Source organism: Cyclopterus lumpus, chromosome 21 (assembly GCF_009769545.1).
Source record: "Cyclopterus lumpus isolate fCycLum1 chromosome 21, fCycLum1.pri, whole genome shotgun sequence".
Classification (NCBI taxonomy): domain Eukaryota; kingdom Metazoa; phylum Chordata; class Actinopteri; order Perciformes; family Cyclopteridae; genus Cyclopterus; species Cyclopterus lumpus.
Window position 1 is genome coordinate 4,989,349 of NC_046986.1, and position 26,229 is coordinate 5,015,577.

At 44.8% G+C, this 26,229-nt stretch overlaps 1 protein-coding gene across 1 annotated transcript in view; it reads left to right on the forward strand.

Moving 5' to 3' along the window:
• Window positions 1-21,852: 21,852 nt before the first annotated feature.
• The window catches only part of slc4a3 (solute carrier family 4 member 3), a 37,703-nt gene continuing 33,326 nt past the window's right edge, over window positions 21,853-26,229 (forward strand). The window contains exon 1 of the mRNA XM_034561222.1: window positions 21,853-21,906. Coding sequence (XP_034417113.1) covers window positions 21,853-21,906 — 54 coding nt within the window. The remainder of the gene's footprint in view (window positions 21,907-26,229) is intronic.

The following is a 26,229-nucleotide window of genomic DNA, read 5'->3' on the forward strand; positions in this document are numbered from 1 at the left end:
ACAGTTACAGTGCAGTGATGTTGGATACAGTTTTTAATAAATAAAAAAAACACTTTTAAAAGGGTAAGTCATGCTTCTAGAACAGCTAAAACAGCATGCATATCTAAAAGTTGTTCTAAAATGCTAAATGTTGGTCTTTAGGCTAATGCTACATGCATTAGCACCATGCTACAGCTGTGCATGATGGTATTGGCAGACATAGGGGTGCTTCTTTAATACGGTCCCAAATGACTTTAGACATTTTCCATTCTCTGTTTCAGTCCAGATTTAAGTCTCTGGAGGCTACGCCTGCCAAAATATTGCAATAAACAGGCCCTGCAGACAGAGCTCACACACTATCAGCAGCCATTACCTCACCATTGCTCGGACAAAGTAGCTGTAACCAAGGACTAACTTCGACCGAGGGTTTTCAAAGATCACATTACTATCAGCGAGGCAGAAATCCTCTGACTTCTGTTACTTTCTTGTAAACTGGACCCCCCTAAACTGGACCCCCCTAGGGGGGCAACGTTGGAGCAGATGGGATGCACATGGAGCCTATTGTAAAAGTCAGACCTCCATGTTGTATATATGGTGAAGTCCAACAATCACACAGAGTTGTTCATATAATTGTTGTAAATATTACACTCTGAGCTGTACTATTATAATCATAATAGCACTTTTCCCAAAAAACCTTTAGAGACCATCTTAAAAAGATGAAACTGTGATTATAAGAGCATCAAAAGCAAGAATATTATTGGACAATTCTGCAAAAGATTTCTGGCCAAAGTTCTCCTTACATACAATGCCATTATATACTGATTTCAACAATGGCAATGCAACATAAGATTTCAGGGACTTCTCCGTGCAAGACACACAGACAACTAGCAGACCGGATCTAGCAAAAAGGAAAAGAAAAAGCACAATAATTCTCTTTAGAGTCGTTTCCATAATGTTGTCTGCAAATTATAATAACAATCTGAGCCTGTCAGTGGGACAAATAAGCACTTCTTAGTGGACGTGCAACGGAGTTGGCACAAGCTCCCCTTCAAGAGCCCGGTGCTGTGTTTAGGGCCAGTTGTAAACAGGAGTGTTTTTTCCAGCTCACGCCAGAGTAAACAGAGCTGGAAGGTAGTTTAGGCAACTTGAGATACACGTTCCCAAAAGAGCTCATTGTGTGGATGGAAATGTTTTGTATTGTGAAGATTGATCCGGATGATGCCCGGCGTTACAAAAAATCACACAAAACCTGAGCTGTGTTGCACTGAAAGTGAAAGAACTCAAAAGAGAAACGGGCAGAGAGTCTCGACAAGATACTCTCTGGCAATGTAAGCATGTGAGCGGACTTCCTACAGCGGAAAACTGTCCGTGCTATCTCCCCCTCGTGCTTTAACCATCCTCCCTTCACTTCAAACTAAGCCGGAGTCTCGGCCAAGGCTCTGATGACTCTCTCCCCTGCTTTTTTTCGAGCACATGCAGATTCATGGCCTTGGCTCATCTGCTAAAGTCATTTTGCACCCCCTCCCCCTTACACACACACACACACACACACACACACACACACGCCAATGAAACAGAGACAATAACAAGAGACAACTTGAAACAAGGAAAATCAGATTTTCTTAACAGAACCAAACACACATCGAAAGGTACAACACGTCCAACAATAACCAACATTTCTTTTCTTTTTTTTTCTTCTTTCTTACACGAGTTGTAAATTTGATCTGGAGAAGCAGCCGTGTGCCTGTCATCTGAATATGAGATCATAACCCTTTTGTAATATCAATCAGCCCACTTAAGGACAGATCTGTCCTCCTGATTCGTCGCACTTATCCTCTATTGTCACATGGGATTAACGAGTCACTCGGGGTCAAGTAATATTGTGGTACAATAGCTGTACTACTTTGCAGAGTATCTTCTACTGTGATGGTTTTTTTGAGTTTCACACTTCACTTTGAAAAAATAAAGAGTGTGTTTTTTAACCTAAATCTTTGTTTTCCTACCGTAACGGAGGATGAAACGGGGTTTTCTCACCGAATTATCTTCTTTTAACATGTAATTCAAAACTTTACCTGGATTTCAGGGAGCTTTTTTGAGCGTGAAACACATGAGTGACGGAAACGTATACCTATATGCCGGGGGGGGGGCCCTCCTCAGTGTGAACCCAGGGATGAACTTCCTTTACCCCCAAGAGAAATGAATTGTTTCCTCAGTCTTCCTGGAAGAAGAAGAAAACAGACCAAGTTAATGTTCGGAATTAACTGAATCTTCATGTATTGTGTATTTACTTCCCTCTGTCAGTAAATGCATTGTGGAACATAATTATTTCTTGAAGAAAAGATGGATTTGTTTGATTAAAAATAGGCTTTTTCCCAGCTTGATAGAAACTTTCATATATCTATAATAGTAATGAAGACCCCTCTAGTTTTAGACGGTACCCTTTTGGGATCGACAGCCATTAAAAAAAGAATTAAAATAGCATAAATAGATGTTTGGCCCACAAAAGACAACGTTAACACATTATGAAACTGTAATAGTAAATAGTCGACTATGTATACAGCCAGCAGACACAAAGCAGCAGGAGACTTCATTTGACGTCATTCATTTTGCTCCATTTTGGTCTCCTCCAAATCCGACCAAGCTATAACTTTGCCTCTCCGCTGCTTAAAACACAGATTATTGACACATTATTACGTTACAAAAGTTATTAAGACTCGGTGTACATGCAGCAGATAGAGAGGGACATTGTGCTGAATCCATTGATAATCCAACCATGATTTAAGGTACCGTGTTTTTTCACTGATCATTGAGCACTTTTTGTAAATAGAAAAAATATTTAAATTAATTATGAAATAACTGCTTTTGTAAATGATTGATGAGGAAGGAAAATGCATTCAACAAGTGTGTTAGACCTCATGGATACACACAATGTGGGTGGGTAACACCGAACTTTAACATAGAGTTTATATAAGCTCACAAGAAAGGTGCAATGGGCCCCTTTAAGAGAGTGGACCTCTCAGCCAAGTAGATGTGTTCATTTAAACTAGTTGTTTTCTTTCCCCACTGCCCTATTCACATATTTCCTGATGAATGCTCTTGAATAGTTTGTCAAGGTGCTATCAGAACAAGTCCCGACAAACCGAGGAACCAATAGGAATGCAGCGTGACAAATGAGGAAAACGAAGCCATAACGCAACAGTCATCAGTCAGTGTCTCAGAAAAAGCTCTTCCAGGCGGAAGGCGAGACCTGTGGAAGGGATTTCCTCAGTAATGTGGGAGGGAATTAAGCAGAGCATCACATTTATGGCAAAAAAAAAAATTTATTCTCTTCAGTGGAGAGCATTACGGAAAGACATTCGGTCTCCAGCGTGTGTCCAGTATGTGCTGGAGACCATTATTGCAACCACACATTTATGATGTAACATTGAGAGACAATGAAGAAACCTGCACCTCTATCTGCAAGATGGATGATGACCTTTTATTGAGGTTGATAACAAAAATCTACTGAAACTGACCTTCTGGCAGTCGCTTATCAGAGGCCCTGGTTGGAGGTGCCACGCCACCGCCCGATATTCCCAAACCCAAATATTAAAAAAGATACGTCATTGCAGCTTAAGGCCATTTGTCCGACAGCCCGTTATCCCGAAGACAAACGCCTTATTTTCCCAAGGCCCCATTGCTAAAAAAATACAAACTCTCCGTGCAACAATGTCTAATTATTACATAAACTGATGTCCTCAGATCTTTCCATGGCGAAGGCATGACCCGCTCGACTCAGCCCGATAGCCCGACCCTAAACCTAACCTATCTCACTCCTCATGCCTGAACTTTACCAACCCAACCAACAATGGCGACAACCAATGAGTCTTTGGCTCACGCCTTCCCCAGTAGCCCAACAAATCAAGGTGGTCCGTTGATATAATTCTGCATAATAATTAGCCATGTGTTTTCTGTTTGTTGCAAGGCTGTATATCCAGAACCATGGCCACTTGTTTTCAGGATAAATTGACTTTTGGTTCAATGGGACCTTTTTCCAGAATATGGGGGTTATGGAGCATCAGAACAATTACATTTTCCATTCAGTTTTGTATAGCCCAAAATCACAAATTTGCCTCAGAGGGCTTTACAATCTGCACACATAAGACATCCCTGTCCCAAGGACCTCACATCGGATCAGGAAACAATGGGAACTCTATATGGTAAAACACACATAACTCCACATGAATCTATCATGATCTCACATTTCTTTAAGAGCTAGCTTCAGGAAGGGAGGTTGTTGCACTGATGCAGAACAGCGTCTGCTATCTGTCTCTTTGCCTCCTTAAATGAGCGGTAGAGGCTGGAGAACTGGAACAGCCACAGTAAGAAGAGTGGCGTAAAAAGAGTGGGCCTAATGTCCAACCGCGTGGACATTTTGGTTTCCACATGGTTGTGGGGGAAATGATTTGCACCTCGTGGAAAATGTGAGGAAGGCCGAGGCCCGCTGAGCATGAGTCATTGGCCAGTTATCTTTGAGGGGGGATGGAAGTCTTGCCTTCGAGTGCCGGACTCAGACATTTGTTTACTTTCCAGACGGAGGAGCCTGAGAGGCACGAGGAGGGGAAAATGGTGGACGGAAACGTCGCGCTACGCATTTTGCGAGCGACGGTTTCGACAAAAATATTTCGTACGATTGAAAGTGCTCATTATGTAAGAATTCCCTGAAAGATTGATTTTTAATGTAGGACAAAAGAAAACATAGATACACAGTAAGAGCAAAGCAGGCAGATGAAGAGGACATCTATTATCATAACTGTAAAAGGAAAATGGCTTCTCCCTGTTTTTGTTCTTCAATTATAACGTTATAATTTGGGCAGTTCTCAATAGTCATAGCTGTGGTTTCCCATGACATCGTGGCGAGTCAGATAATCTCGGCGGCTGAAAGAGAGACAACATGCAACGGACTGGGGAAAGTATGACGACCTCTCGGGAGGTCATCCAACTCTTTAGTGAGATGTGTCGGCCTCTCTTTCAAGGGAAGACTGGGAACGTTGGTGATTGACATGCGGCGTATCCAATCAACGATAAGCAGTGGCGTTGCTGCTCCATTGCCTTTCCCTCATTGTGTGACGATTGATTCTATTTAAAGATTATAACATCTATTGCCTCCACACGGCTCTCAACATGGCGGAGGCTAACGGTGCTAACGGTGGCAACAGCGCCTTTTAAAACTAACAGTTTTTACCTGAGACGACGGCGTTATGAGCTGTAACCGCTGTACGAGCGCAGTGAAAAGAAAAGTAGCAGGATTTTTATTTGAATAAGAATATTATAATAAATGGTAATATACAGATTGTACAGATAGTTTGTGCTGCAAATGCTATCTGTTATATATAAATGTATGCAAGATAACATTCTAAACTTGGTCCAGTCAGAGCATTGCATATTGCAGCCGCTATAGATATTTAATGACCATGATGAGAGTATGATCTCTCTCACCTTTTATCATAATCTATCTTGGAAACTATACTGGCTGCAACACTTGATGATATTTGATGAGGATCTTCACGATTGCAGAGCAGTAATCACGGTGCTTTTTTTCACGACCTCCCAATCTTGCACATTTTTCCACTCGAGCATATCAGAAATTGGCCATCCGTTTTACTTTTCCCAAACCAAAGGATCACACCAAAGGCCTTCTTCTTCTTCTTCTTCTTCTTCTTCCTCCTGGAACAGGACTGAACTCGCATGTTTGTGCAGCGGAGTCAAAGCCCTTTGCGTGTCCTCGGGGTGCCTGCAGCACGGCTGTCGAGCTGCTTTGAAACATGGCAGCACGACTTAGGCTGTGAGCTCTGTGCACGCTGATGTCTGATGGGGGGAAGGAGGGGGGGGGCTAAAACCAGACTTGAAGAGAGATGAAGACATCCTTGAGTTCATTGCTTTTTCCAGCTCAATCTTGACACGCTGTGTCCCGCGGGCACGAGGTGGGAGATCAGGGGAAAGTGTGACTTCACAAAGCCCTTCTTCAAATCATCCGTTGAGAAGCACTCGTAGTGTCGCGTCACGTCGCGACGTCAGCTGACGTTTTTCAAGTGGTCTGCAGCCCCCTGAAGTGGCAGCAGCAGCAAGTGAAGTCGTGAACTCGTCCAGAAGGATCCCAAGGCTTGTATTGAATGTCCCTTCACTGAGCTCTGGGCCCGCCCCCAAGTCTTCTCCAGCTGGACTGTGAACGTGGATAAAAAGAAGTGGTTATGACGACCAATCAGAATGTCTCCCTGTATACAGTATATATATATATATATATATATATATATATATATATATATATAGCATTAGTGGTGGCGGATTGATTATTGATCATATAACATTGTTTTCCATCTTCTCCATGTTTTCAGGTCATCGGTGTAACTGCTGCACATTGAAGCTAGCTGCAGCAGCTTTCCACGCTCCTCCATTTCCAAAAGGGAATTTGATATTCAAAGTATACGTTTTTGGGGTATTCCTGTGTCCCCTCGATAAACCGTCCTCCTCTCCTCTGGGTTTTCTCTCGTCGGCTTCCCCCTACTGAGAGAGATGTGGTCTCGCTTAATTAATCCTGGATTTGAAACTGTCGGAGTTTAACCTGCATGATGTGCCTGGTTACAAAAATGTATTCCATATTCAGGTAAAAAAAAAAGAAAAACAAACTTACTCCACCCACCACTAAACCGACCCTCCTAACAACCACACCTGGTTATACACGATAAAACATTCCATCTCAATATGAGCTGGAATCTCAATATTTAAACCGTTCACGTCTCTTTTGGACCAATAATATGCACATAACCCTGTTCTAATTTAGGAGTATTTGATATAATAACAGAAGTAGTTTTCCTCCAAGCCCCCCGTGACCACAAGCTGGGGAGCTGTTCTGCATACGGAGGCACAAAAACGTCTCGTCTCCTTGGAGCTGGGGTAATAAAGCCGTCTCTCCTTACAATGCACCGCAGATGAGGTCAAATGAACTTCATAGTCCCCAAAAATGGGAAAATGGGAAATTCTCTGGTATCGAAATATTAAAAAAAAACACTCCAGGCCGGACTGTGTAGGTCTTATATACAATCTACTGACAGATATGCAATTCTGAAAACATTAAAATAAGAATAAAAGTGTCTCTGCAAGACGGTTATGATGTTTTTTTTAAAGGAGAGGAAAGAAACTGGAGCCCCTTTTTAAGAGATAGTTCTCGCCGCCAAAGTCGGGATAATCACTGGGTATAGAACAAACGCATGTACTCTGGTGATGTCACACTTTTATCAGGATGTGAGCCTCTTCTTTCCACTGCCGAGAGGGGGGGGGGGGGGGGGGGGGGGAGTACTGGCCCTCATATTCCAGTGGCTTCCACAGATGGGTAAACCACCCCTGCGTCTGGTGAGTGGGGGTCTCCTCCGGCCCGAACTGGAATGCACCAGAGCAATTTATCACTCTTGAGGTCTATGAGTCAAGAGGAAAGAAGATGTCTATTACCCCCCGAGGAGAAGCAGAGCCATAGTTTAGGAAATCTATGTGAAACCTTTGTGTGACAGAATAGCATCGATTCATTCTGATTCGTATTGCTATCAACAGGAAAAACTGATACGGGCAACTTGAAACCACCTCTAACGTTATCACCTCAACCTCCATGGCAACAGTATCGGTTTCCCTTCTTTGCTACATGCCTGCTGCATGCCTGTGCAGACTCCCCTTAATGTACACAGAAGCCTTAAAGCACACGGACTCGTGATGGAGAAGGCAACGCTAACCTCAGGCGGCTCATGTTACAAATAGCTGATAGCTGAGTAATGACAGCTCTTCAGAAAAAGTTATTTATTCAACCATGTCGGGTTGTAGTTGGTACAGGAGTGTTTGCCTGCAGAGATCCTGCCTGCAGAGGTGTGTGTGTGTGTGTGTGTGTGTGTATGTGTGTGTGTGTGTGTGTGTGCTGTGAGACATTGATGATGTGTCGAGTTTCCTTGCCAATAATTCACGGTGTACACCTTCCTCATCGTGTCCCGACTTGTGAACCTACAAAGAAGGAGAGAAAAGCTCAGCCAGATGTTTTTTTATCTTGTTTAAGATAAATCCGACTTACACATCTGAATGTAAATCTTTTCTCTCGATATTAATGATCTCTTTTCAAAGGAAGTATTTCCAGGCAATGACACAGCGTTTTGTCTTTCAAGGCACTTTACAGCACATCTTTTAACACGTTTTCTAAACAGCTGTTTGTTCAGAGAAACAGCCTTCGTTAAAACGCTGTGATGTAAGCCAACATGTGGATGGTTGTGACTGATACGGGTCACGCAGGAATGAGGGTGGAGGGGTTGGTGTATTGGTGCATGCGGTCATGCACCAATACAACCCACAGCAATCTACACGTGCACATGCATGCATACACTGGATAGATGTACAGCGTCTGCAGAAATAAGTCATCGCTTTTGCATGCACAGATGCATGCATGCATGCATACCCATAATTGCATGCATGCACAACAATAGAAGCCTTTTGTATGGTTGACACTCGTCAACATCCTCACGACAGTCAGTGCAAACTCACGTTTTTCAGCCAATAATTGTTCTAACCCTAATTACTAATTAGTCCTATTTTAAATGTGTGTAAAAATAATAGACAGGTAGAATACTTCCATATGGTGGAATGATGCAGCCATAAAAAAAGAGCTAATAAAGAATATGTGTGATAGAGCTGTGAGTACTAACAAAAGCCATGTTCGTTCTTTTCCTTCATAATGATCATTTTGGGGGAGTGGCTTCGGAGCCCCGCCTTCAGTAGAGTACGGACATGGCCAATTTCTTGCATTGAGCGACTTTTTACCGAGTCGACCTCGGCTCGTGCCCCGTGGGAAACGGGAAGTCGACGTTCATTCGTTACGTAAACCGCCGTACATACGAACAACCGCTTCCGCAGTAATTTGTTACCCAAACTACAATCTTGTCCTAAACCTAACCGAGTTAGGACGTTTCTTTTGAAAAGACCGTATCCACTTAATGAGCCTTAATTGACACGCGTTGCTGGCTTTTTGTGGGAAAACACACTAAAAACTGAGGGGTAACCTGTTCCTAAGAGAACATACGAACCTTCGTCAGAGGATGTATTGATTCTGTACGTACTAAAATCATTCATCATTGTGGTTCACCGGACCGACTGTTGGCCATTTGGCCGTCACACTGGAACCGTTCCTTCATGCTTCTTCAGACGTGTTTGATTTGTGCACATTGTTATGTCTGCAAGTCTTTCCTTTCCCTAACTTGCCTTTTTCGGGACATGCCAGTTATACATATTTTCATGCTTTCGAAACGCTTGGACTTATTTTCAAGATGTTGCTTTAATGGACATTATCTTCGTTCAACATGTTTTTTCTGTTCCTTCAAAACAAAAGGAGCTGGGTTGTGTTATCTTTCCACTGCCTCCTTGCAGTGATACTGTTTCTTTAAACTGACAACGTCCATTGTGTTCTTTTATGTTTTTGTTGTCTCAGTTACTTTTTGGCACTGTTTGTCTTTTTTCAGAGAACATTTTTAAAAAATCCACGACTGCAGATCATATTTCAACTAATTATTTATTTTTTGGGGGGGCGGGGTTTTATGCCCATTGAGATCACGCAGACTTCTGAAAATCTTCACATGCAGGGAAGGAGGGGCCGAGAGTGCAGAAGGAAGCCTCCCCCCTATTCGAGATGAATGCCCTCACGGCTCAGAGCTAATTATCCTTGTGTCCTGGAGTTCCAGGGGCCGAGCTGAAGGCTGAATCAGTTTAACCCTCTAAGTGGAGTTTAACTGCTGCGTCACGGTCACTATTCACCATCACGATGGCTGATAGCACGAAGACGAAGCCGGGCAGAAGTAGCAGTCCTCCAACATGTGCTGTTGGGGCTGCATGTGTAGGGTGTACTATACCCTCCATTGCATCTGTAGGGTGTCGTATACCCTCCATTCATTTGTAGGGTGTAGTATACCCTCCATTCATCTGTAGGGTGTAGTATACCCTCCATTGCATGTGTAGGGTGTAGTATACCCTCCATTGCATGTGTAGGGTGTAGTATACCCTCCATTGCATGTGTAGGGTGTAGTATACCCTCCATTCATGTGTAGGGTATAGTATACCCTCCATTCATCTGTAGGGTGTAGTATACCCTCCATTGCATGTGTAGGGTGTAGTATACCCTCCATTCATGTGTAGGGTGTAGTATACCCTCCATTCATGTGTAGGGTATAGTATACCCTCCATTCATCTGTAGGGTATAGTATACCCTCCATTCATGTGTAGGGTGTAGTATACCCTCCATTGCATGTGTAGGGTGTAGTATACCCTCCATTGCATGTGTAGGGTGTAGTATACCCTCCATTCATGTGTAGGGTATAGTATACCCTCCATTCATCTGTAGGGTGTAGTATACCCTCCATTGCATGTGTAGGGTGTAGTATACCCTCCATTCATGTGTAGGGTGTAGTATACCCTCCATTCATGTGTAGGGTATAGTATACCCTCCATTCATCTGTAGGGTATAGTATACCCTCCATTCATGTGTAGGGTGTAGTATACCCTCCATTCATCTGTAGGGTGTAGTATACCCTCCATTCATCTGTAGGGTGTAGTATACCCTCCATTCATGTGTAGGGTGTAGTATACTCTCCATTCATCTGTAGGGTGTAGTATACCCTCCATTCATCTGTAGGGTGTAGTATACCCTCCATTCATGTGTAGGGTGTAGTATACTCTCCATTCATCTGTAGGGTATAGTATACCCTCCATTCATCTGTAGGGTGTAGTATACCCTCCATTCATCTGTAGGGTGTAGTATACCCTCCATTCATGTGTAGGGTGTAGTATACCCTCCATTCATCTGTAGGGTGTAGTATACCCTCCATTCATCTGTAGGGTGTAGTATACCCTCCATTGCATGTAAAAGCTGTTCTGTCACTCGACAACTGCCGGTGTTTGTAATTCAACTCCTCGTTGAGCCCGGAGCGGACGTTCGAGTCCGTGCCGCGGCGAGCCCAACGGCGTGCGGTAGGAGGGGGTATAGTTTGACATTGTTTACACGGTTCCTCTCTGGCAGCTGGCCGTGTTTTCTTCCATGTGAATGTGTCTGGTCGGTGTTTACGCAGGAGCTAGCCCTCTACGCCGCCATCCCAGACGCCTTGAAGTGAGGCTCACATGTGGGGGGAATAAATTGCACTCTAAAGTGGCGTTCGGCGTTCGCCGTCAATGCCCCCTACAATTTGGGTTCACTCGTAAAGTACACTGAGGTCAGCGAGCGTTTCTAGTGAAGCCCGGACTGACATCAGCAGACGGTTTAAAGGGTAGAAGGAGCAATTAAAAAAGGGACCGTATCAATTTTGGAAGTACAAGTTGCATGAAAAGGCAGCGTTTAAATTATAGGAGCCTCAAAACAAAAGAAAAAAAAGCAGCAGAGATTTTTCAAAATATAACAACCGTTTTAGTTATATAATTATAAAGGAGTGTATAACAAATATAAAGCTGTGTGCTTTATTCTTTAACCTCCAGACAGTTAAAATAAATACTCTATTTCATGTTCTGTTGTTCCCTTCCCACTAATAAGTTGAAAAAATGAAATTGAAACGTAGGCCGATTTATATTGATTTTGATTTTAAGTCAATTTTCCTTTATTTTTTAGGAATATCTTTCATGCCACACATTTCATAATTTATCTATTGCCTATTTTCCACTGTAACATGTCCCATGTTCCTTTATCTTGCCTTCTAGTGACACTACAATAAACAAAATACAGTCAAAAAGTGGATAGGCGACTATTAATAATTGGTGATTAATGGAAAAGTATTAATTATTGATGCATTTAGTTGCCATATATATTTATATAACAACACATCTCCCTAAAACTGATTGTTTTCTTTTTTTTAGCTCATATGCATCGTTTTTTTTTTTACGACTTCTTGGAAACTCTCCAGGGGGGTCGGACATGATGGATGGTGGTCTTAGACGAGTCTCACTGAGAACCGGGGTGTCCCATTCAACAGGCCTCTGTGGGAGAAGAGGCTACACAGATGTGATTGGCTACGTCGTGAGTCGCGTTACAGCTCTTCTTCTGGGAGCCTGTTGTGTCCTCATCGTCACAGAGCTTCTTCTCCACTTCCATCTTTTCAGTACTTCGGTTTGTGTACACTCTAGGTACACGTTTATGTTTTTTATCTCAACTGTGTGCCTGTCCCTTTAAGATGTTCAGCTCTGTCGAAGAAGGCTCCCAAGGGGCCTTCTCTTCATTCCCGAGCCGCCGACTTCCTTTCTTCTCCACGTCCATTACTGGACAAATCATTAATTAGTGTTCTAATACTTGCATACCTTGTAATTTAAAACGGTGCTGATGAACATTCCTCCAGGTGATGGAGCGCCGTGGACACATTCTGCCTCGGTAACACACAACACACACAATGCAGCGCCACACACACACACACACACACACACACACACGCACACACACACACACACAATGCAGCAGTGGGCACAAGAGAGAAGCCGGAGGAGCGAGCTGTGACTCGTTATCAGGACGCTAGAATCTGTACACAAAGCAAAGGAAAAGAATCCCAAAGGAAGCGAACGAGAGGGAGGAACTATCTGATCTCTATGAGATTATGACCACTGGAGAAGCCGCTTCATTACGCTGCTAATTAAAGAGTCAGTGGACTTTTCCTTTTTCTTTTTTGTTGACATTCCCTGCTGGTGTTTGTTGTTACTTGGCGTCACCTTAAGCCCACGTCTAATGGTGGAATACGTCCTGTGTCAAAGTACAATGTTGAGTAGTTTATTTCCTTTGCTGATACTTATAATACGACATTTCCGAGTGGAATACTGTACATTTTATTTGTGATGTACTAGCTACTTTGTAGATTAACATCAATTAAGAAACAATGGCGACTTTATTCAATATGGCGGTGTGATACAGATCAAACTTCCAAGCAGTATATATAAAGTTATAAGCTCTGTGTTGATGACACATTGATGAGTCGGTACAGATACTTTCAGTACATTCTATTGGTAACGTGTGTATTGTTGCCCCGGTCCTGTTAGCTCAATACAGGCTCTGAACACATCCTCCATCTTTTCTTTGGTATATCTGGCACTTCAGCTGATCGACGCTCCACTAAGACCGCCAGATAATCATTAACTCCTGCTGGGCAGGTAGAGCACAGCTGTTTTTTGATCAACAGCAAACAGCTGCCTGCTACATCTGGAAAGGATACCGATCAGAGTTGCGGAAAAAAACGAGACGACGACCTGAATTAAGCCTGAAAATGCTCCAGAACCCGAGAAGAGTTTCAGGTGATCGTCCGACGTGGACTTGGCCCCCACGAGTGACACCTTTCATCGAGGCCATCGTGGAATAAATAGAACAAATGGAAAAACGTCCAAACCGGTGGGAATAATGGAGGACTGACAAACCAGAAACTGAGACGCATGTGAATTTGGGTTATCGGTGCTCTTGAAGGGGTTATTTCAGCCTCGCCTCTAGGCCTCAAGGCCTCAAGGCCTCAAACCCCCCCCCCCCCCCCCCCCCCCCTCCCCCACCCCACCCACCCCCGGGCCTCAGATACTGAGCCAAATAAAGCAACCTGCAAAGGCACCTGAGGAGGTCACTGCAGAGTGATTACCTCCTCTGTAAGTTCATCAGAGGTCTCTGGTTCTCCTGTACATCCACCACGGATCCCCACCCTTAGGTGCTGATCTCCACATTTGACTCTGACCCTGTGTGTTTTTTTTCATATTTGACACTGTAACACTATTCAGATGGCATTCATCTTGTTAGTTATGGGCAGAAAATGTTCCATTTGGATGATCCTCCAGCTGTGAAACGTCTGCTTCGCATATTTAAACCATCTTTGAACTTTAAACATTAACGGGGTTCATTACCATTTCTAAAAGCTGCTACATCATCCGTCTTCCAATCGTGACAGGATATTGTGCGGCGACTGCCTGCCAAAACTGATGACTTATGAATAATGGAATAACTAAATGTGAGGCCATCAATTTTGATAAAAGTGTAAAATAAAAACATGTATGCATGCATGTTCTTATCCCATTAACACACCTGTGGTAATTAATTTTACTTGTATAGCATCCCAAGCTGCTGTTTGAACTACTTTTTTATTGCATATCATACAAAAGTAACTCTTAAAACGTGTAATGTGTTTTTATTTTTGACGTTAGGGCGTCCTCTAGTGGAGTAAACCCATATTGCAAGTTGGCACATCTGTAGGTACATGCATGTATACAGATGGTCTTCCCTCCCTCATAATAGGTCCACTTTAATGTGGTAAACTCTTTAAAAAGGGTGTTTGAAACGTGCATGCTTGTACATTTATTGTGTGCACGACTTTCCATTGTTATGGTGGTTGAATATCTATCTATCTATCTCTATATCAATCTATCTATCTATATATATATATATATATATATATATATATATACATATATATATATATGATAAATCACAAGGAACGCCAGACAAAAGGTCAAAAATGTATTCAGCAAGCAAACATGTTTACAAATATATAATAAAATAAAATAGCAGATTCACCCATATCCCTGGCAGAGGTCGCTAAGGTAGTCAAAAAGCTCCTTGGTGGCAAGGCGCCAGGGGTGGATGAGATCCGCCCTGAGATGCTGAAAGCGCTGGTCATTGTTGGGCTGTCTTGGTTGACACGCCTTTTCAGTGTCGCATGGGGGTCGGGAACAGTGCCCATGGACTGGCAGACCGGGGTGGTGGTTCCCATCTTCAAGAAGGGGGACCGGAGAGTGTGCTCGAACTATCGTGGTATCACACTGCTCAGCCTCCCGGGAAAAGCTTATGCCAGGGTGCTGGAGAGGAGGCTCCGACCGCTTGTCGAACCTCAGATTCAGGACGAACAGTGCGGATTCCGTCCCGGTCGTGGAACAGTGGACCAGCTCTTTACCCTCGCAAGATTACTGGAGGGGTCCTGGGAGTTTGCCCAACCAGTTTACATGTGCTTTGTAGACCTGGAGAAGGCTTTCGACCGGGTCCCTCGGGGGTTTTTGTGGGGGGTGCTGCGGGAGTATGGGGTGCCGGACCCGTTGGCACGGGCCATCCGGTCTCTGTACGCCTGCAGTAGGAGCTGTGTTCGTCTCCTCGGTAGTAAGTCAGACACGTTCCCGGTGGGTGTTGGCCTCCGCCAGGGCTGCCCTTTATCACCGGTCCTGTTCGTGACCTTCATGGACAGGATATCTAGGCGCAGCCAGGGGGCGGAGAGGATCCGGTTCGGGAGTCTCGGGATCGCCTCTCTGCTGTTTGCGGATGATGTGGTCCTGTTTGCCTCCTCGGACCGTGACCTCCAGCATTCACTGGGGCGTTTTGCAGCCGAGTGCGAAGCGGCAGGGATGAGAGTTAGCACCTCCAAATCTGAGGCCATGGTGCTCTGCCGGAAACCGGCGGATTGCTCCCTCCAGGTGGGGGCAAACTGCCTACCCCAAGCGAAGGAGTTCAAGTATCTCGGGGTCTTGTTCACGAGTGAGGGTAAGGTGGAGCGGGAGATCGACAGGCGGATCGGTGCGGCTGCAGCAGTAAAACAGGCGCTGTACCGGTCCGTCTTGGTGAAGAGGGAGCTGAGCCGGAAGGCAAAGCTCTCCATTTACTGGTCGGTCTACGTTCCAACCCTCACCTATGGTCACGAACTCTGGGTCGTGACCGAAAGAACGAGATCTCGGATACAAGCGGCCGAAATGAGCTTCCTCCGTAGGGTGGCCGGGCTCAGCCTTAGAGATAGGGTAAGGAGCTCGGACATCAGGGGGGAGCTTGGAGTCGAGTCGCTGCTCCTTCGTGTCGAAAGGAGTCAGCTGAGGTGGTTCGGGCATCTAGTCAGGATGCCTCCTGGACGCCTCCCATTAGAGGTTTTCCGGGCACGTTCAACTGGTAGGAGGCCCCGGGGAAGACCGAGGACACGCTGGAGGGATTATATCTCCCGGCTGGCCTTGGAACGCCTCGGGATCCCCCAGAATGAGCTGGAAAGTGTTGCGGGTGAGAGGGAAGCCTGGGTCGGCCTGCTGAACCTGCTGCCACCGCGACCCGAACATGTGAAGCGTCTACCGCCACACAGTGGACACTCGTATGAAGCCTCCATAATAATAATAATAATAATAATAAAGATGGAGGCTTTCTGTGGGATTTATACATGTTGTTGTTGTCGTTGTTGTTGTTGTTGTTGTGTGCCTTGTTTTTAGTTTTTCCACTTATTTTACTGGCCCATATTTTCACAATTCCACCTTCTTATATTCAGTTTAAAGCTTTAAAAAGCTGGGAATTTGGTTGTAATAATAATAATAATAATAAAACTACTTATATTTATTTAGATATATAATAGTGTATTTCTAATTGCCATAAAATAATCACCTCTGTACTGTCACTGTGCGCGTGTGTGTACGCGTGTATGTATTTGTGTGTGTGTACATGTATACGTGTGCGCGTGTGTGTATGCATGCGTGTATGTGTACGTGCGTGTGTGTATCCGTGCGTGGGGTATTTGTGCGTGTGTGTACGCGTGTATTTGTGTGTACGTGTATGCATGCGTGTGTGTACGTGTGTGTGTGTGTGTGTGTGTGTGTAAATACGCCTCCACACTGCAAAGGAGTACTGCTTCTTCAATTATTATTTAGTGTACTATGACTGGGGATATTTACTTCCCCCACAGCTCCCACACAGACACAGACACGCACACATACACACGCACACACACACACACACACACACACACACACACACACACACACACACACACACACACACACACATACACACACGCAGGTGGGACAGCGCGTGCTGCTGCTGCTGCTGTTGTTGTTGTGCATCCATCAGCGACTCCAGATTGGCAGGTCGTCCTCCGGAGTCACGTGGTCGACGCGGAGCATCCTTCGCAGAGCCAGCGACGGCTGCGAGGCGCGCGTCCTCGTCCCCCTCGCAGGTTACCGGCGTGGACCAGTCGCAGCGTCCCCCCCCCCACCCCACCCCACACGCCCCCCCGCCGGACTGCCCCTCCGGACTCGCAGGTAAGACGACGCGTCGAACCGCAACAACAACAACAAAAAAGACGCTCCGACTGCGCATCGATGCTCGGGTACATCAACAAAGACACGCACGTGCGCGAGCAGAGGAGATGACTGGCGAACGTTGTGGGTATCTTGTTTTTTTATTTGAGTGTGCGTGTGTGTGTGTGTGTGTGTGTGTGTGTGTGTGTGTGTGTGTGTGTGTGCGCGCTTTAGACTGAGCTATGCAGTTGCAGGTGTCGGGTTGCCTGCAGGGCTGCAGCGTGCAGCTCCGGAGACACTGACTGTATATTGTGTGTTAAAAAAAAATATATATACATAAATAAATAAGAAACAACAACAATAAGGGACATCTGATGCCGCGTGCAATCGCGTTGCGCTTCCAGCTCCGTCGGGAGGTGGACACGGGGTCACGTCGGAGTGATGACTCAGCAATAATCTCGTGCGCGCGGAGGAGACGTCAACTAATGGCGCTCGTCGGGATGGTTCCTCCGCTGCAGGGCTTCGAAGCTGCTGGCCGTGGTAACCGGACACCTTCCGGCTTCAGATGTTGGATAAATACGGAGTTTCAGAATTGAGTGCACGTATTGATTATTATTGATGTCAAAAGCATGCGTGAACTATACCCGGAGGCTCTGCCAGGCAGGGTCATAATAACACAACGTGCATCAAGTAAACCACATCTTCAAATGGTCATTTTTACATACAATAACACTGCTACACATTTTCACATGAAGATAAGAATAGGTGATTGCCTGCTCAGCGATTATTGGGCTAGTTCACCATACATCGTAAACACATGATCTCACCTGTAGGTTATCTCACCACGCAGACACAGCAGCTTTGGTTTCATGTGTCCTTCTGGTCAGCGCTGAGATTTACGCCCACAACCAAACAACAATAGAGGTGAATTTAATTTGTGTTTGCGTCACAGCGTCACAATGTGTCTTTTAAAACTAGATATTATTCTCTCCCGATGCCAGATAACGCCTGGCTGCTCCAAGGAGGGATCGATATTAGCGTAGGTAGCATACAGCTAATTTATTCAAAGCCTCTGTGGACGTTCATGAACAAAGGGTTTTAGATAATAGTCCATGAACGCCCATTGGTGGCCACGCTGGGCCTGTGTGGGGGGGTGGGGGGATCTACCGGTATCTTGCAAAATGACCCAAGGCTCAGAGGTTTGAACTTCATTGAGTTTTATGAATGTGCGCTACAAACACGAGCATGTTTTGATCCACCACGGCCATGTTAACAGGCGACCCTCGGTCAAATGCGTCGCGGTTGCTCGTAAGCGACCTGAAGCTGTCGAGATAAAACAACGACGCGACGGTGTCCTCGCGAAAGCCGGCAATCCATTTTAAAAAAAAATGCATACTCGTACTCGTCTGTGTTTACGACCAACTCCCAACAATTTACACGAGGTACCAACCGAGGGAAGGGCCGCGTTCTGCTGAAAGTCGTTTAAATGGAAACACCTCGTCGCCCCGGAAACGGCTGCGATACAATGACCAAAGCTCGCTAACCACGTCTGGACGTCTGGGGGCTAAAACGGCCACTTCTGTTGCCAACGAGCATATCTTTGGGTTCTAGGGTTATACAAATATTTTTTAGTCGATCCCCTTTTCGGCTCCGTAGAACTACAAAGAGCCACGGTGACTCTGCAGGCCCGCCGGTCTCTAAATATAGATCGATAACGCCAAGAAATAGCTCAAGGCTGTGGCCCCGGATCTGGCCTGGAGTTTGGGGAGCGGTCGTTAACCGGGCAAAGACCCCGTTAATGAGGACTCTGCGGGTGGCCTCCGTTCAGGCTTTTCTGGCCGACATGATGGCATTGTGCTCACACAGATGGTGTTTCTGGCAGCGCTGTGCAGGCTGTGTGTGCACGAAGCTCTGGGCAAGCGTTGGCTTTGCTGCTTGTGGGTTAAACACGTCCACCGTGGTTTGCGGGGACTTGTGATGGTTTCGTTTCTGAACGTCGAGTCCCATCCAAGCTTCTCATTATGGGCTGTGAAAGTCTGCGAGATGTCTCGGTCGCCGATGCCGAGAGTCAGCGTTGGCATCGGCCAATCAGTGGAGCTTTCTGATCCTGGGTCTTTCCAAGTTGCCATTTCATTTTATTCTTCAAGTAAAATTATTTTTTTTCCTTCTTCTGAAGGGGCGTTTTCAATCTCCGTTTTATCTATTTTATTTTTTTGTTTTATTTTTTATATTTTCATTTCCTTTATTATTTAAATTCTTAAATGTAATATGCCATGCTATTTTATTTTATTGTATTTCTGTAAAAAAAAAAAAAAAAGTGCTGCTGCTGCTGCTGCTTCAAAAAATGGGAATAAAGTCAAATCTAAGCTAATTTTATCTAATGAAGTCCAGATGTGATCAAATAAACGCCTTGAAGACGCTACTGCTCGTTGGCGTCGGCGAGTATTATTGTGAGACGCAAACATATCGCAACTTTATTAGTCACTTAACCCAACGAACAAACTATAGAGCGGAAACGGTTATTCAATTAGTATAAATAATGCACAGAAAAAAACAATGCGCACCCAATTTGATAAGAAACGTGATAGTTGGGTCAATATCTTGAGATCAACACAATATGACAGTGGATGGCATTAGTTTGGGATTTGAGAAATATATCTTTTTTTTTTTTACTTTATCTCCTTTTTTTTTTTTTTTTTTACATAGATTTACAAAATATTTGGTTCACATGACATCGTATTTTTTTCATGACATACTGTAACTATTAATCCATCAGCCACATATGTAATGTGTGTGTCTTGGGCCCTGTTGTTCACCAGAGGTTTTGTTTTTCCTCTTCCTGTGTGTGTTGTTATTCCTCTGCTGCCCCCCCCCCCCCCCCCATCCCCCCCCCCCCCCCCCCCCCCCCCCCCCACACACACACACACACACACAACACTATCCATGTCAGTCCCTTATGTATGTCAGCGTCCCCTTCACACATTCAAAGGGCGAGGCCTTGCAGAGCTCTCTGATTACACAGCTGGTATGAAGGGGGCGGGACATTTGATATTACTGTAGACAGTGAGTCAGGAGCTCGGGCCGAGGTCGCTACGCACTCCGCCAGTCGGCCAATCAGGACGACGCACACAGACAATAGAAGGCGTGGGGGGGAACTCGTGTATTTCCCATAGCGTATTTACTCAACGCACACATTAATCGTCGCGACACAAAAAAGGTGGCAAAGGAAGTCGCTCAGAGCTTTTTTTTTGGAGACTAGACTCGGATAATTGCTGGTCAACACACCCTGGCGTGTTTCTTTTATGAGAGGCACCTGTTCTCGTCCTCGTGGAAACCAAAAAGAATCAGCGCCGTCTATTTTCGGCATCGTTGGCGTAACGAAGCGGTCCCAAGGTGCCCTTCTCTCGTTTGTTTACGCTCCAAATTAGACCGAGAGGCGAGTTTCACAAAGATGAATGAAGCGGCGCCTGTGGCCGGAAATAAAAGACGTTCAAGTTGAGCAGATACATTTGATCTTCAGCGGTCTAAAGACCCGTGAAGACCAGGCCAATTAGTCTGTTGGCGTACAACAACATTATGTATTTATGCTTCACAATCAGAAACCTCTCTCTCTCTCTCTCTAAAAAAATGTTTTTACGCAAATTTTTACTTTTAATTAGCTTCCTTAGTTCCCTGGGAAAAGTTCCTGTTTGCATGGCAAAAATAAATGAATGCTAATATTTCTCTGCGACTGCTAGACGAGCAAGTGTTTGCGAACACGTTGACCATAATAACTAAAGAATGAGATAATGCTGCATCAAACTGGGACAATTCACACCTTGATATTCATGATACAGCTACACGGGGAGGTTGCCAAGCTTGGGACACCAGCCAGATGGGTTAGAACATGCCACAATTAAGTTATGATGTGGCTCTCTGCTTATTGCTACATGCAGCCAACAAAACAAATCATTTTGAAATTAGGAAACATAAAGAGCTTTTTTTTTTTGCTCATGGTGAGAACAACGATGATCATCTGCTCTGTTCTTGGGGTCGTGAGCTCTGGTACGAGTAGTACATCAAGAGCATGTCATGTGGATTTCAGATGCATCGTGTTCACCTTTTACTCCACGGAGATACGAGAAGAACAACGTCCCCCCCGAAGTCAAGTGCGTTATGACGACAGCAGGGGTGACGCGGGGGTGACCGCAACACCTCCGCCTGGAGTCCAGACCGGGGCTCTTGTTGCATGTCAGCGCCCTTCTCTGTCGCCATGGCAGCGGATAAAAACACAACGGGGGAACCAGTGATTCATAACGGATTTATTTATGTATTTAACAAAAAACACACACACATATCCCATCTTACTGGTGGAGGAGCAAGAAGGATGATATTTACAAACTGACGTTTTGACACATTTAAAGCATTTTGATAGGAATGTAGCTATATACACGTGTATTTCTCAGGATGTGTTGATTATTTGACTAACTTTAGTTTGGATACAGTGCAGCAGGTGCTGATATGTTCCTCATACCCGACTGGTGTCTCTCGTGCAGGTTATGCCACCCCAAAGGCTTCCTGGATCCCCAGCCGTGAAAGAGAAGGGCTGATCCTCGTCCTCCCCCAGGTTCCTGCTGCTCTGCACCCCATCTTCCCCTCCCTCTCTCTCCCCGGCATATTCCCTCTCTCCCAACAGCACTGACCCCACCCGACCCCATCACCCCTGTCACCACCTTTTTAAGACTGTCCGTCCAGACCCGGTCCTCCCCAAAGTCTCTCTCTCTCTCTCTCTCTCGTCCTTTCTGGCGGCCCCCCGACCTCGTCATCGAGCTATTCGTCCCCCCCGCTGGCTGCCCGCCAGACCCCATGGCTACAGGAGGTCATGCCCCAGAGATAGATGTGTTGATCAACCTGCAACAGGTAAGAATGACTTTTCAGGTGTTTCTATAATCTAACCTTGTACACGGAAGATGTGAAACATGGACGTAAGAAAACACACACACACACCAAACAACTTTAAGTAAACCCCACTGTGCATTACTTCAATGTCTGGAGTTATGAGGTGTTACGGTAATATCAACTTTTTTCTTCCTTCGAATCGGAAATACTGGTTTTTTTTTTGTAGTTCTAATGACAGAATGTCATAAACCTTACATTTTATATGACAAGATACAGGCTAGTCAATTCTGAGCTGGAGGGATTCGGTTGCCCTTTGACCAGCAGCCCTCTCAGGAGGTTAACTATCCAGACCGGTGTCCAGAAAGGCTTTTTCACAAGATTATGTCAAACAGCTTTCAGTTTGATCTAAATTTGGCCTAATTCGAGCTCTCCCAAGCAACTAGGTGAGTGGGCACAGTGGCGAGTGAGGAAATGCCGCTACAGTTAGTACTGTCTATTCCAAAATGTCAAACAAGAATATAACAATATGTTACAGTGTAAAGCAGACAGACATCTGTGGTATGCAAAACCACTTAATGCAAACCAAATTATATGATGTTTTCTTTTCAGCTGGCGGTGCTGGTTTTGCATTATGAGATGTAAAAGTAAGGAAAATGAAGCGGGGTTAATTCATTCATTTTGGAAATTTAAATTAAAGTTTTCTAAAAATGGATATGGAAATGCTGACTGCCGAGAACTGGAGGAGAGTTTGACTTTTGATGGAGTCGCTCTCAGTGAGCCAGTAAAAGAAGCCTTCATATCTGGAGCAGGATGCTTTTTTTTAGTAGCATATTCCAAACATTAATTTAAACATTTTCACAAAAATCAGCTATCAAATAGCTTCTGTAGGTCAGTAACACGCTTTGTTTTTGATGTGGTGTTTCCCTAATCAGGTATTTCCCCAGCTGGAGCTGGTATTTCTAAAAGAGGCCTGTGTCTGTAACGGTTCTCTAACCCTCAGGCCAGTGCTGCCCATATAAACAGCTTGTGTATCATGAATGTCATACACAGGGCCTGTTTCACACACTTTTGATGTAGTTGCAATACTGTCAAAAAAGACTGCTTGAACTCTGCCTAATGTTTTTATCATTGGTTTGACATTTATTAACAATAAGAAATGGGGTTTCCCCAGATATCGCTAAACCAGCAATTGAAAAGGGCCACAGAAAGAATCCGTGCCATAAAAATGAAGGTGTAGAAACTTGTTGATGTAGGATTAGCAAACCACTGCTGGTAAGCCAACCACTAACATGCTAGCCAACGTATTCTGTGTCTACCCCACAAAACTCAGCCCCTTTTCTACACAAAGAAGCTGTCTTCTCCAAACTACATCTAGGACTGAGCCCAACTAGCCATGTGAAGGACGCTTGTTTTGGTTGCTTCTATCCACGATCTCATTCTTACAGCCACTGCCAAGAGCTTGTGACCGTAAGTGAGGGCTGAGCATGGAGGGACCGAGATGGATTGGTAAATCAAGCGCTTTGCCTCCTGGTTCAGCTCTCTCCTCACCACAAAGTTCACTTCCCATCGAACACAACCCATCACTGCTGACCGTCCGTCCATCTCCCACTCCATTTGACTTTTACTCTTGAACAAGAACCCGAGATAATTGAGCTCCATCGCTTGGGGCAGTGATTCACATCCAATCCGGAGGGTGCAGTGCACCATTTTCTGGCAGAGAACCACGCCCTCGGACTAACTGACTCTAAATCTGACCAAGTAGCACTCAGCTAGCTGCACACCTCACAGTGAGTGCAGAATATCACGGTCTGCTGGAGACAACAGAACGACATCATCTGCAAAGACTCGGAGGCCACCAAACTCCCCTCCCACGCACCCTGAGATACTGTCCATGGTTTGATTACAAGGATCAATTCTCATCCACCGTTGGAAGTACGCTTGACTTTGTGCCGAGTATACGGACACAGCTCTCACTTTGGTTATATAAAGACCGAATGGCTCATGCCAATACACTCCGTTCCCACGTATTACTGCAGAACCCCGCACAGGACTCCCCCAGGAGGCAGGTTTATCCAAATCCCTCCCCAAGTTCACAAACCCGATGGGGACTCAATGGGCAAACTCCCATGTCCCCGCCAACATTCTGGTAACTTTAAAGAGCCAGGAGGGAATCCGCATTGCTTGGCCTGTATCTAATGTTCAACAACCTCCTTTCCTGATTGTTTGACAATGGCAAAGTGTTGTCAATCATGTCATGGGTTGGCAGAATTATGTGTCTTTTTTTGTTGTTGAAAGAAGCACTGAAATGCCTTCAGGACTGATTCGTTCCCTCCAGTGTGTCACAAAGGCATGAGTCACACATGGGTCTGTGGAAAATGCTCATGCCCTGCATAGCAGAACGCTTCCTAGCTATTAGCCTGCGTTCTCAGGGAGAAATAGCTCCGCCAACTAAGTAGGTGCTGTCATTATGGGGACCATGTCAGCCACACTGTGGTTTGAAGGAAATAATAGGCTGATTGCCTGGCTACATAAATGGACCCTTCAATTTCCTACCCTCAATTACAGCACACTTTCTCACACACACACACACACACACACACACACACACACACACACACACACACAGAGACAGAACAGCTTCTTTGCAGCGTTACTGCTTAAAAATGATCGATGTCACTCTAAGCTCTGACCAGCTTTAGTTATTTATTTTTCTAAGGTAGTTTGGTGTGTGTGTGTGTGTGTGTGTGTGTGTGTGGAGGATATTAAAGCAAACCCATGTGGTCCAGCTGAGTGTGTGGGTTGCCACAGAAACATCACCAGCTGCTTCCAGGTTACGTCAGCTGCAGTTTTTTCTTTTGAAGAGATCCTCTTATAGGTGTTGGTGGCTTTGGTCGGAGCATGTGTAATGAAGATATGCTTCAATTGAGACAGTAGGTGTTGGATTTTGACTGTGAGCTAATACAAGTTGCATTGCCTTAAGCTCCATTGGCCACTGTAGTAAAGCCTCATTAAAGGCTTCATGAAATAGGTCTTATTTACACAGTTTTATGTGCATTTTATGTCCATCTATTTTATTGTTATTTGTACTATTATTATTAAAAGGGTGAGGATTGTGGAGAATCTGCTCTGCTGAATCTGGCTTCTCTGCTGTTTGATGGCAGATTAGAAGTGCAAAGGAGGTAACGGCAATATTTGTGGTAGTCAGATGTTTGTGTGTGTGTGATTGGACCATATTTAAGGCAAACTTGCAAACAATCCCATTCAGAGAGGCGAACATGTAGAAAATAATGGCTCATAAACATCAGCTGTGTAGTGAAAAGGAAAAGCAAAACACTGATGGTGATATTTATGTTAGTTGTGATTTTGTGTGTCTGGGAAGAGTGCCAGCTCCTTCAAATCACTGATGCTGGGATGAAGGGATGAAGGGAGTGGGAGTTTTAAACACTGCAAAATATCCAAAAACTAACAGGAAGCAACAGAAAGCGGCGTAATATGCAGAGGCAAACAAACTGATTGCATCTTTTCATCTGCCTGAATTTTCCCGTGTCACATTTTGTACTGACTCTCTGGCACTATACGATCCTCTCTTCCTCGCACTGGATTTTACAATTGAGAATATAGCTGTGTACATAGCGAACATACTGTAACATACAAGAGCCTAGAGGCTTAAAGATAGAGACAACTCCCTTGCATGTGATCACATTAGGTCGATCCAACTCCTCTTGAGTTGCATCTCTGGCCATCTTATGAACGCAAGACATTCGCTCTCCTTTTAGCTTTGGTCTCCAATAACTCTGGAGGGCACTAAATGTTAAAGGGATTCTGTTTGGTGCAGAGCAGGTAGTATACAGAGCTCTTTGAGCGCATACCTAAGCACAGCTAAAAGTTGCTATAAACCTTTGTGGAGCTGAAACTGCTAAATCTCGTGATAATTATCTATGGCTTTGTCCCTACGAGTGACTCCTTTTACATTACACAGTTACTTGATCTATTGGTATGACAACTATTTGATTGGAGACACTTTCAAAACCAATATAGCCCACACTAAATGCCAATGTGGGACAGATCTTGTTTCCAGGGTTATTGTAGGACAGAGCTGGGCAAAACAACCTGCCCCTTCCACCTGGAACGCTGTCCAGAAGAGCACGACATATGTCAGAAGGTTAATTACTCCTTGTGAAGGTTCAAGGATTTGCATTATGCGGTCGATGCTTTTTTACGTTTTGAAAACACAAATGTTTGTTTTGTTGTTGTCCTCTTGGCTTGAAAAAGAGCTTTTACCTGGGGAAATTAAAAAAGGCAGAATGGGTATGATCGTTCCTCTCAATGTGTGACTCATACGGA